At 40.6% G+C, this 13,008-nt stretch overlaps 1 protein-coding gene across 2 annotated transcripts; it reads right to left on the reverse strand.

Annotated features, from left to right (window-relative positions):
- Nucleotides 1-55: 55 nt before the first annotated feature.
- On the reverse strand, nt 56-5,503 carry LOC112562367. 2 transcript variants are annotated; one of them, XM_025235611.1, is made up of 7 exons: nt 5,249-5,503; nt 4,425-4,552; nt 3,530-3,694; nt 3,137-3,256; nt 2,776-2,908; nt 1,853-2,064; nt 56-1,616 (listed from the first exon to the last, which is right to left on the reverse strand). In XM_025235611.1, exons 2-7 carry the CDS (start codon nt 4,533-4,535, stop codon nt 1,353-1,355), a joined length of 1,005 nt encoding a protein of 334 aa, XP_025091396.1. In that variant the 5' UTR covers nt 4,536-4,552; nt 5,249-5,503; the 3' UTR covers nt 56-1,352. The 2 variants fall into 2 exon arrangements, with proteins under 2 accessions (XP_025091396.1, XP_025091403.1); XM_025235618.1 differs by lacking the exon at nt 5,249-5,503 and adding an exon at nt 4,661-4,945.
- Nucleotides 5,504-13,008: the final 7,505 nt, after the last annotated feature.

Genomic DNA, 13,008 nt, shown 5'->3' on the forward strand with positions numbered 1-13,008 from the left:
GAATGTAGATCATCATCAAACAAAGATCATTCTTTCTCAAGTGATTGAAACAGTGTGTTTTAACAATTGCTTTAATGACCTCAGTAAAAATATCTACAAAGGAAATTGATCATCAGGATGTTCATTCATTCATTTTAAACAATAGTCATTTGTAGCATAAGTAGGCAAGATATTTATATTTAATGTAATCCATGCTCTGTGAAATACTTAGGTGCAGTTTTCAACACTGATAGTCAAAAAAGTATTTCCCCCTCCCCCCATTTTTTTTTTCAGTGAAACACTCCAGCGTGTTTCAATTTGCTTGGTGTTATGCTGCTTTCATGATTTACTCTGCAAATAATAAAGCAGGCATAATATGTAAAGAATGTGATATCAAGTTACATCTGTAAAATTTATGTGCGTGTGTGTGAAGAAAAGAAAGGAAATGAGAGCATGTGTGAAAGAGGATGCTATGGGAAAAGGGAACCCCTAAATGCATTACAAATGGAGATGCATTCATGCATCCATGCAAATACTCAGTCTACATGATTGTATGTATTTTAGTGAAGAACTGTCAAACAAGAGTACAGAACATCAAAATGTATTTAATTACAAGGTAGTTGTAGTTTTTGCTTCATCTTTCATCATAAATGAGAAAGCAAAAAGTGTGACAATACCATTGAAGAAACAAGCTGCTTCTTAGCATCCATCTCTCTAATAATTCTAAGGAAATAGAGAAAATCCACACATTCATCATGTATAAAATCGTGCCGTTTCTTTGCAAAGATCACAGTTATAGTGAATTTCTAGAAGTACTTGTATGCCTATAAAAATGTGTTTCATGAACTCAATTTAGTACAGATATTTCAAATTGCCCTCTGGGATAAATAAAGTCTTATCAATTAGATGTACCAAAGATATCTTCATTTACTTATTGTTGTGTAATTATAATTGTGTAAACTTTGTGCAACATAAACATTCCATAAACTCTTTAGCCTTAATTAGAAACAGTTAGAAAATTACCCTGAGAAACCATAATAGTATGACAATAAAAATCAAGTACATCCTGTGAAAATATTTTTTAATGAATACAGAATTTATAAATAAAAATATACAGAATGAATACTGTCATAAAAATAAAAGTAAGAATTAACAACAACAACAAAATTGTTTTTGAGCCACCAAGTAGAAAATGTTAGGAAAGAAAATATCAGAGCTTGGTTCTAACTTTGAAAAGTGGGGATAATTTTCAATTTGAAAATTGCATTAAAGGAGATGACTTACTTTTTATCAGGCACTTTAAAAATGCAAAAAGTATTTCCCCAGTAAACTGTTTTCAAATGAGTAATTATGGCTGCCTTCTTTCAAGTATGTCATTTAAAATTGCCAACTATTCTTTGTTGGAAGTCAACAGTAAAATGGACATTTTCAAGCAGACGAAGAGTTCTCAAGTAGTCAAAGGAGTTCTTCATCTCTTGAGTAGTTAACCCAAGCTGCTGGTAGAGATTTTTCAGCCCCTCTGCTCTTGCCTTTTCGACGTTTGCAGTGAAGTTGGCTGTAGAAATGGTGCCAATTAGCTCGGACTGCACTTGGGCTTCTTGAAGAATCTCAGTGGCCTGGTTCTGAATATCTCGGACCTGAAAGACAGTATGTCGAGCATTTTTACTGTCTAAGCATTAAGCAACTTGTGCATCAACAACTTCTATTATGTTTAGAAAAAGAACAGAAGACTTTTTCTACAAAAAAAATGAACATGAATGCTATTTATAAACAACACCTCTTAAAAATAAAATAACAGAGATTACACCTTTACATTTGCATGATGCTCTGGTATGAACTGAACTCTCCGGCATCAAATAAACTGAAATTATACCATGGCTTCGGTTGTTTTCCGCACAACTTGAGCTTCCTGGAGCAGCTTTTCGCGATCCGCATCCTCTTTGAGTGTAAGAGACCTCAGAAATCTATCCTCCACATCTGAAGGAATTTCCACAGCACCAAGCTGAAAATACTTGACGTTAACCCACAGCCCTTTGTCTGTGCTGGGATCACAAGATGAGGAATTTTTACATCCAGGAGGGCAAGCTGTAAAGTCATAAAAGCACTGTCAGTAGCTCAACATGCAAAATACCTGAAGTAAATAATGGGTTCAACTTCTGAAAAGCCTGGTTTTGTCCATAATGATTCCTCATTACAGAAAGGCTGTAGGATTGGTGGTCAAATATTTTGTCAAAGCTGTAACACCAGCATCTGACTTCCCTTTATCGGCTCAGTGATACAAATACCAGTCCGTAAATGTTACTCCTAATCTTTCCCATAATGCAAGTCCTTTTTCACACCCTAGCTTTTGCAATATATCATGGTACTCTCAGCTCTTATTCTTTTATAGTTCATATGTCATTTGTTTGTTTTCCTGTCCCTCCTATGCTGTCCATGTTTCGTTCTTGTTCTTAAGGGCTAAGAGCATGCTCCTTAGTGTGAGCATGCACTTTACAAATTTTGAATTTATTATTATTATTAAATGAGATATTAAAATAGAAGCACAAAATTTATGCTATCAATACTGAGGCAAAATAAAAATGATCATATTTGGTTGTGTTAATCCATGCACACTTTTGCTGTTGCTGCTGCGATATTTCTGCAGCTCAGGAATCTGAACTAAAAATACTTCTGTCAATTGCTAATATTTAACTGATATGAAACAAATGAGGAATAATAACTATAAAAACAAGTAATTCTGCTGCTCATATGCAATCTTTAAATGCAAGTAAAAAACAACAGACAACTTGCACATACCAAATTCATAAAGACTGCAGCTTTGTAAGCAACAAATGCCCCCCAGCCGCTCACGCACACCGTTATACAGAGCTGTCTCAATTGCATTGCGATTGGTAATATATTCTCGAGTTGAAAATTTTGGTGCCTCTCCCTGTTGACAAGAAAAGACCCTCAAAATAATGATGCAGATAAAAAGTTGAAAGCGCTATTTTTGTAAGAAAATTAACAAAGTTTAGTTCACTCTGTAGTACTGGAATGTATTACTGTGATAAATAAGCGCTTAAAAAAAATGGATAAACATGATCGCTATGATTAATACCACTAGATTAATTGAAATATTTACTATAGATAAAGCTAATAACATCAACATTTTTTTCACCTTAAGTGCATCAATAGCACTTGTTTTAACAACGTTATCATAAAACAAGTCATAGTTTCTATGAAGTGTAGGAAGATCTTCTTCACGCAGGAAATACTGATACTGCACATCAAGTTTAATCTGAAAAGTACAAGTAAACAAATATTAGTATAGTTCTATGCTTCAGTAATCTCTGTTCAGAACTATGAAAATTACGCTGAAGAATTCACTCTGTAAGCCTCGTACTTTATGTCTTAGAAAGACTTAAAGGAAATGTTATTACATTTTAAAGAAACTACACCTTTTCAACCCAAGAAAAAAAGATATTTTGATCTGATTCTGTGAGTGAATAAAACAGCACTTTTCACAAACCTCTGCAAAAGGGCACAGAACAGGAACACATTTTTTTGTTACCTCAAGTTTGTCAGAGGTGAAGACAGTCACATCACGGAGGTCTACATAGTGTGCAGTAGCTTTAAAAATTTTGAATTCATAATCTGGTCCAATGAAATGCTTCCCACCAGAGTAGACTTGTTTGGTGTCTACAGTACCAGTACTTTTTTGACGTTTAAATCCAAACTGAAAACAAACATACTACATTATGAATTTAAAGTAAAAAAACTTAATTAAAGCATCCCCAATAATAAAATTAACAAAAATACATTATAATTTCAACAACTATGATGCCTGTAAGACTTCATAATTATCATCATTTTATAAATTAACTTTGTACAGTCTAGGAATCCCATGTAACTTTAGACACATATTGTCATGCAGCCTTATTGACACTATAGTGACCAATGATATTAATTGTGGGGAATAATGGTAATAAAAAAACAATAATAATGCTAAAATAAAAAAGGAGAATTTTAATGTAAAACAATGATGTAACCATTTACTGCAGACCTCAATATCTGGATATCCTATGCTTGAACAGTTATTCCCACAACCATCACTCTACAACCTTTTTTTCTTTTTCGCATTCTGAGAAAAATGAACACGGTACAGTGACAGAGAATAGCAAGATTTTTAGACGAATGAATTTTTTTTTTTAAAGAAAAATTGATCTTTTCCTTTAAATAAATGGCACACGTGCATAACAATCATTTACATGCATACTAATAATACTTCAGTATGTAAAGTGCTCCCATGGGAATGCAAGCTCAATAGGCTGCACATGTAGGACTGCAAAGAAAGTCCCCATCAACCATAAGGGTCAACAAACAGATGACACCATGAAAAAAATGATATAGCAAGATGAATAAGACTTACAAGTAGTAAAGATTCAGGATAAAGATAACAGGCTTACCTCATAGTATTCAACTCCTGAAAAACTCAGAGGCACCAAAATGACAATTAGCACAACAGTCACAATGGATGCGGCTGCCGCCACATAAATGAAGCACTTATTCTCGGCCATGATGAAAAGTCATCCACCTGTGATGTAAAGGTGTTATAATTAACATCCTCCATGAAGTATATAAATCTTTTACTTGTACATTATATGTGATGCTGCATTTCTCAAATATTTAAATGCATTTTTACCTCGTTTGTCAGAAGTGAAGACTGTTACATTATGGAGGTCTACATAGTGTCATGCAGTAGCTTTACAATTTTTGAATTCATAATCTTGGGCAGCCAAAAGATTTAAATCCAGTCCTAAATCAGTAAGCTGCACAGTGGCTTTCTGCTTCTGTGTGAACAGGAAAGTTTAGGTGCGGTGTTTGCTGACGCAGCACAGTAAGTTCATTCAGCATGCATGCCAAACGCAATTTTAATAACAAAAGACAGCTATGCATACTTCCTCTTATAGCTCCCAACCACCACCACCCCAAGCACCTGAATGACTTTTCCCTAATAGTTAATCATCATTCCTTTGCGGTTTGCAAGTGAATGTAACTGGCGGATGCGGGGTACCCAAATCATCACGCCACATGCACAAACTCGGTGCTTGTACAAGACCGGCCTTGTACTCTGTAGGACCCAGTGAGAACGAGTTTATTGCCACATCAGTGTATTGCGAAATGCAGCTAGCACGGGGTAAGAGGAGGTGTGCAACAAAGCATTCGCTTAACTGACTGCTTAAAGCATTCGCTTAACTTAACTAACTGACGTAAATAAGTTTGTACTTACCCAAACAGTGCATCCCCAAACCTTTTGCTAAAGACTCAATCCATCCATTTCGGTTGTCTCACCTAAAACGCAGTTTTCATGTCTTGTGGCCTGTCGGTGTAGGTCAGCGATGTAAATAATGCGGATACGATGTATCTTGCTCCTCTCCCTGTTCCCGGTTGGCTTCCTTAGACGGATTCATGGGCATTCTTGGCTGGCGTGATTATGTCAACAAAAATACCCGCCCTAACCTGGAGCTCGCCTCGGGTATCTGTCTTAGCAGGGTGTTTCAAAGCTGCGCATGAGTACATGTCTTAGTGTAGCATCAATGGGTTACAGGTGTATATATCTGTATACTAGAAAATAAATAAAACAGTGAAAAATATAGTAGTTTACTGGATTTAATTATCCTTTGCATATAGTAACATATTGATTATAGCCTCTGCGAAGAAATTATAATGAGCAGTTGTTGCCATAGGCAACAGATTGGCGCTGCGCACGTTCGAAGCAAAATGAGGTTTACATCGATCCCTTCTTTCCATCACTATATAGGGATCTTTCTACACCTGGCCAGTAACAATTTGAACTACTCTATGGCTGTTGTTGCAGATGATCATGGTCATGTGATATATTGTCATCAGCCGTTACAGACGATCTTTAGTACTGATCCCAGTCTGTGACCCTAAGACAGACCTGGGCAAACGCCCGCCTCCTGTCTCTGACCGGCCCGCCCGCTGGCCCGCCCCCAGTATATATACTATGTATACAGTATTGGGTAAAACTGAGTTAGCTATATTAGTCCGGCCCTCTAAAATCATCCCAGTTTCTCATGCGGCCCCTAGGGAAAATTAATTGCCCACCCCTGCCCTAAGAGCTGCCACTCCTGCAGGCTGATCCAGCAGAACTAGAATTAAGTCTGTACAACAGCCAGGTATCTCCGTACGTCAGATGCATGCAGATGTACGTGTGCTTACACGTGAGACTTGTCATCCAGCAGTACGTGATCTCTACGTCAGGTACATAGACAAAGTACGGCCCGCAGACGTTTTTGGACAGGCCCGTCATGTGAAGTGCACTTATCTTCATTAAAAAAAAACAAAAAAAAAAAAAAAAAAAAACAAAAAACAAAAAAAAAACAAAAACAAATCAGCCTAGGTTAATTTGATTTAAATGTAATTTATCTAGTACAGTGATGCCCAACCTTTTTCGGCCTGCGGGCCATACACATTTCCGACATGCGTGTCACGGGCCACTTCATCGCAAAAATACAACAAAAAAAAAAAAAGAGAGAAAAAAATAATAGAGCAGATACCATTTTTATTAGAAACAAGTTGTACTTACCATTAATTATGTAGTAACTAGTGAGATATTTGAAGTTGTTTACCCGAAACCAACTTCTGAATGTCTGGCTGCATCGTAGAGACACCAAGTCGGAGCATTGAATCGAAATGTTCGTCCATCGAAAAAAAGATTGAGAGACGCCCCTACGTAGGGATAAATACTTCTTCTTCTTCCCTTCTTTTCATTTTTTTAGGTCTTTTTTTTTAATTACTAACATGCCGATTTCCTGCACTGTGGGCAGAAGTTTCGCGGGCCGGATGGCACCGCGTCGCGGGCCGGATATGGCCCGCGGGCCGTAGGTTGGTCATCCCTGATCTAGTAGAAATCGGCAGTCCCTAACGCCATCATGTGTTGTCTATTCCATTATCAATATAGGTTTGTTGTGTAGTCACCTGAGGTGAGTTTTTGGTATATATGTGTTACCGGCACGACACATTATTTAGAATCTTGAGACTGGCCCACAAAAGAAAACTTTGCCCCCCCCCCTGCTCTGCGACAACTACATATAGACCTCTCCCCCCCCCCACACACACACAGAGTCTGTATAAGGATTTACAACTGCAATGTGTATACCTCAATACCTGGTTTTCTTTCTAGAATCGTGGATACGAACCCTACACATGCAGGACCTGCTTTTTACTCGAGAACAATTAAGGTGCCAATTACGCTGATTTTCGCCAGCTGTTTATACTGCATGCTGGGCATTACCTCATATACATTAAGGTCAATCTCGCGTGGATGGAGGAAGTGGTGGTGGGGTGGGGGTAAAATGAAAAGTGGAGGGAAGCAAGGCAATGACAGTAATAATCGCTGTCCCAAACAAGCGCTCCCACTACAGTGTGGTTGCATGATTGCTCTCTTTCTCTCTCTATATATATATATCACTATTTTCTAGGTTAGAGGATGTTTAAGGGGAAGTGGGATAACCCTTCAAAAATGTAACTGGGGATATATAGCAAAATTAAATCCTTGGCTTTTTTACGGATAGGAAATGCTGAGTTGTAGGAAAATGAAGCGTTAGGACTTTCAGGATCAGCTTTTGTGAGTGCGGTTCCCTATTCTCAATCACGCTGGCTTTATCGACCATTGCGATGGATGGTCAGGCTAATTATATTTATACTACTCAAGCCGTCTGGTCAGTGAGACCCCAGCTTAGTTGGGGTCTCTTATTAGCAGGTGGACATCGTCGACAGTGCGCCAGTCGCTGACAAGGGAAGGGGTTAAATGTAGAATCCACTTGAAGGGTTATACAGCTGAAGGAAAATAAATAGGCGAATAAAAATGATAAACAACAAAAGCTCTACTTTCCTAACTTCAGGGGAAACGTACGGAAGTCCGTTGCTCTTTGATGCACAGCACCTGTCCATAGTGTACCGTAAAGAGAAGGCAGTGGCGTAGGAACCAGGGGGGCAGCGGGGGCGGCCGCCCCCCCAAGGAAAATACAGGGGGGGCAGGAATATCCGTTTGCCCCCCCAATATTTGAGACGTAATTCTCACAAAGAGCAAAGAACTGAAGAAAGTAGGGGAACGTAGAGAGGAGACGGTCATCACCGTCACAAAAGCGGCCCTGAGGCAAGTGGAGGCTCTAACACCTCTGACGATCAGATCGGGGACAGTCCGTTGGTCTTGTTTGCCATGCTAATTGCAGGCTGTGTTGAAGCCTCAGCGAAGAAAGCAGCCGGACAGTACATCGGTACATCGAGTGTGGTCTCCCTCCCCCCTGCCCCATATTGCGACGCCTTTTCTTTGGCGGTTTTCGTTTGACCAACATAAAACATCCCCCACCCACTCGCTGTCACCCTAAAATTATCTGCTATCGCTTACAACCAAAGGGGCCGCACTGGCCATCGGGAACACAGAAAGCCAGTAACGAATTAGTTGCATACCAATACCCCAGTGAGTCTTGCCAATCAGACAGGAACCCTTACACCAGCGGTTCTCAACCTTTTACATGTGGCGACCCCCCTAACGAACACCGGTACGTCCGCGACCCCCCTTAGCCGGCTAGGTCGGTGGAAGAGCGGGGGGGGGGGGAGCTTTAGCTAACCTCGAACGCCGCGTCGAGGAAATCAATGCAATTCAACAACGGAAGAACAAAGTTGGTATCTGCAAGAAGTATAACTGTTAATGAAATTTTACTAAGCTAATAAATATTATTTTATTGGACACTCACTTTGATTAATGAGAAGGTTGAGCCTGCTTGCTATTGCATAAAGAAGCGAACCTGGGTGCGATGTTCGTACCCACTGCTATTCGCAACTCAGCCTCTGCATCCACACGATTTCTGTATTTCGACTTCAGTGCTGCCAATGCTGAAAATCCTTGCTCACACATATATGAAGTTGAAAATGGCAGCAGAACTTTCATTGCTTTCTCAGAAAGGAGAGGATATTCACCGTTGATGCTAATCCAGAATGTTGGCACTGGTGTTGTTTGGAAGACCATTTTCAGGGATTGGTCACTCGAAAGGTCGATGAGCTGCTCTTCTTCTTGCGTGGACAACCCGCTTGTGCTAGGATCAGCCAGAAATGGATTACGAATCCAATCGTATTTAGTCACATCAATTTCAGCGAAATAATGCTGAAACCTTTCTTGCAGTCCGTTTAGATGGGCAATAATTACATTCTTCACCTGATCAAGATTCAAGTTGTCAGCCTTGCACTTACACAAGCACGGAAACATATCAAAAATATTTTCTTGGCGTATCTTTTGCGTCCACAACGAAATTTTTCGGACGAAAGCATTCATCTTGTCAGTTGTTTGTAATATGGTGGTGTCCTTCCCTTGCAGAGAAGTATTCAAAACGTTCAGCTTCTCAACTATGTCCGATAAATATGCCATTAGCAGCAGCCATCGGTCGTTCTTAAGCAGGTCAGCCTTGTTGAAAGAGTTCTCCTTCAGAAACACCCACAATTCTTCCCGCAATTCAAAGACTCTTGCGAGAGCTTTTCCACGCGACAACCACCTTGATTCGCAGTAATAGAGCAAGGTGTCATAGTCGGCTCCCATGTCTTGACATATAAGAGAAAACAGGCGAGATCTGGCAGAACTGTTCTTTACAAAGTTCACCATTTTTATGACATCTGTTAGCACTGTGTTCAACTCAACACTCAAATCTTTGGAAGCTAGAACTTCACGGTGGATCATGCAGTGAGTCCAAACTACGTCTGGAGCAACCTTTTTAATAAGAGATTGCAACCCTTGTTTCTTTCCAGCCATTGCAGGGGCACCATCTGTGCACAAGCCGACGCAGGAACTCCAGGAAATGCCTTGGTCCTTAAGGAAGTCATCGACAATCCCAAAAAAATCTTGGGCTGTTGCTCTGCGTTCAATTTTCTTGCAAAATAAAAAGTCTTCCAGAAGAGTATTTTCCCACACGTAACGAATGTAAGCAATCAAATGCGAGTCACCTGCAGTGTCAGTAGCTTCATCTAACTGCAAAGCAAAATTTTTGCTTTTTATACGACTGATCAACTGATCAGACACGTCTTCAGATATCTCAGTTATTCTTCGGCGAACTGTGTCATTTGACAAAGGAATGGGCTTGCAGTTGCGTAGCAGCATCTTCTCCTATCATGGTCCGTACAATGTCCATTGCTGCAGGCAGTATTAATGACTCTCCGATTGTATGTGTTTTTTTTTTTTTGAGCAATGCGATAGGAAACTTGATACGAAGCCATCAAAGCTTTCTTAGGAATTGATGTATGTGAGACAAATGTTTTTTTGTCTCTTTTGTATTCTTGCAATTTTCGTTCAAAAAATTCGAGAGGTTTGCAAGCTAATTCCGCATGCTGAGTTTCCAAATGGCGCCGTAGTTTGTTTGGCTTCATACTCTCTGGAGCTAATATTGCGAGGCAAACAACACACTGTGGCCGTTCTTTACCATCAACAATAATGTTTGTAAAACCAGTTTTCAAGTATTCATTGTCATACTTTCTTACTTTCGTAGCAGGCCTTTCTGGTTTTTCATCGGCTCCAGCACCCAAAACTTGCACATCGCTCGTTTCTTCACTTTTTCTTTTTCAAAAAACCACGCAGTCAGTTCCTTTTCGCAGCACAAATTTATCCATGGCTATCTTCTTCAGAACAAACACGTGTACTTGCATCCAAAATTTTGATTAAAACTGCTGTCTTTATCCAGTCGCAGCGCATTGTCTGGTCATGGCCTTCTGTCAGGGACCTATAGAGTACTAGGACTGAGCAGTGCGAATGAAAGGGTGTGAATGATGGACGTTTCCTGAATGCGTGCCTTTTAGATGTTTAAAAACAAAGAGAGAGGTGTGACTGGAGAGGGAGAGGGTAGTCAGCGATGAGAGATTGGGGGGGAGAGAGGGCAAAAGGTGAGAGGAGGGAGATTGGAGACTTAATTGTTTAGAGGGGGATTGTGTTTTGAGTTTTGGAAGTGAGAAGTCACTGCATGCCGAGACAGTGTACTTGAATAGGGAGAAGAGATTTGGAGTTTGAGCCCCCGCACCACTCGGTTACACAATGTAAACTAATTTCACTAATACCGGTATAAGAAACTTTTTTTAAAAAATGACCACCTTCGCGACCCCCTTGTAGGCACGTCGCGACCCCCCAGGGGGTCGCGACCCACAGGTTGAGAACCGCTGCCTTACACTTTGTGAAAAGCTATCGAAGCACGAGGACTTCCATCTTACTACACACCAACGGTTTAGTGCGAATTGACGGCTTTGACTTCACCTAAGTAAGGCAAAGACTCTGAGTCCCTATATTGGTAGTTTTCTTTAGAGACAGAGAGACTGGTATTATTGCTATCTACGACTCAGGGGGAAGTGCATAAGTAACATTTCTAAAACTACACAAGGGCACTCTTTTATCATCAACGACTGTGGCTGGTACTCAACATAAGTTATCTGTGTTATACTGTTTGGTTTGTATATATGTGTCCGTGTTTTGGTAGATGGCCATAGAACGTGTCGCATCGCTGGCTCAGCACCGTCGGGTAGCGGAGCGAGGAAGGGGTGGCCCTGCGGCCATTCCACCCTAGTTTCGTCCCCTGACCACGTGGTCTGGCCAGTTTATGGCCCCTTAATTATAGGGTTGCCTTGCCTTGCGTCCCTTCCTCTCTGGTCTCTTTGATTCTCTTTGGGGTGGATGGGGCTATTTTCCCAGGGTGTGCGGACACCAAGTTCAGGTATAGGGCTGTCCCTCTTTGTAACGTGTATTATCTCGCGGACGCTGGTCCCTGTGGGTAGGGAAAGGTTCTGGAGGTTTCTCGAAGCCTATAGAAACCTGCCACACAGGTATATGTGGACTGGGAGGACGGCGGGGCGGAAGAGGAGTTTTTGCGGTGGTGGAGAGACCTGTGCCCGTCTCTGGGAGTAGTCGGGGGTTTGCCACGTGCTGTGTGTACTGTCGCTGGAACTGGCGTGGTGTCTAGAAGAGGGTTCCAGCAACCAGCGTATTTTCCCCGCGTTTGTTGTGAGATAGAACAAAGCGTGTCATGAGCCGTTGGGTGAGTAGGCTTAATTAATCTTTACCTTTGTTTTTCCACGCAGTTTTTCTGCCTTAAAACAAACAAAAACATACCTGAGAAGTTCCATGACACAAACGCGCTTGAATAACTGTCTCATTATGCATGTATTTAAAGAGAGGGTTGATCTGCTTAATCTGGACGAGACTGCAATGGAGTTCATTAATAGAAATCACCGAAGACGCAGTTTTTTGGCACACTGACTTGCCAACCTTGATTAATATGATTTATATGATTATAACGTTTATCACATTTCTTGTGAATGCGTTAGCCGGGGAGTCATTCTTTAATTTGTTTTTTCTTATTTAATGCTGCTTTGCCTTTTAACAATAAAGCAGCGTGTTGTGATGCTACCACTGTGTACGTGAGTGCGTGCAGTAACCCCCCCCCCATCCTTTTTTACGTAATGTGCGAGTGCGAACGCCGTTCACTGTCAGCAGGGAGTTTGCCCCCCCAACGCCGAACATCTTCCTACGCCACTGGAAGGATCTATAAAATTGAATGCCTTACGCCGCTACAACACAACTTTCACAAGATGAACTATCTCAGAAATTCCTGGACTATATTTGGTTCTATTCTACGGACTTATCGGGGTATCGTGGACCATCCGCGTGAACTATCTATCGACTGGCCGGCTGACTATAGTCTACACGGCTGCATGCAACTTCATCAACGGCTTTTTGATTGCCCTCAACGTCATTTCGTACCGTCACGTTTGTATGTATATATCTGTAATGATGTGCTTCTTACTTTTTATGTAGGCTTTATTGCTAATAATTGTTTTTTAACCCTACATTTGTCGTTTAAAGTAAGTGATACTCATGCATACCATTTGTTAAAAAAAAAAAAAAAAAAGGTCATTTTCCAATAGAAACAATTTACAGTGTGTAGCAATGGCAATTAACGGGTCCCATAGCCTAAAGGTCTTAGAAGCAGTGAAGGT

Source organism: Pomacea canaliculata, linkage group LG1 (assembly GCF_003073045.1).
Source record: "Pomacea canaliculata isolate SZHN2017 linkage group LG1, ASM307304v1, whole genome shotgun sequence".
In the NCBI taxonomy this organism is placed as follows: domain Eukaryota; kingdom Metazoa; phylum Mollusca; class Gastropoda; order Architaenioglossa; family Ampullariidae; genus Pomacea; species Pomacea canaliculata.

Coding starts and splice junctions, on each gene's coding strand:
- LOC112562367 (XM_025235611.1), bottom strand. CDS start 4,535: ATGGCCGAGAATAAGTGCTTCATTTATGTGGCGGCAGCCGCATCCATT. Junction 2,065..2,775: donor CTGCAGTCTTTATGAATTTG/GTATGTGCAAGT, acceptor ATGACTTTACAG/CTTGCCCTCCTGGATGTAAA. Junction 1,617..1,852: donor GGAAAACAACCGAAGCCATG/GTATAATTTCAG, acceptor ACTGTCTTTCAG/GTCCGAGATATTCAGAACCA.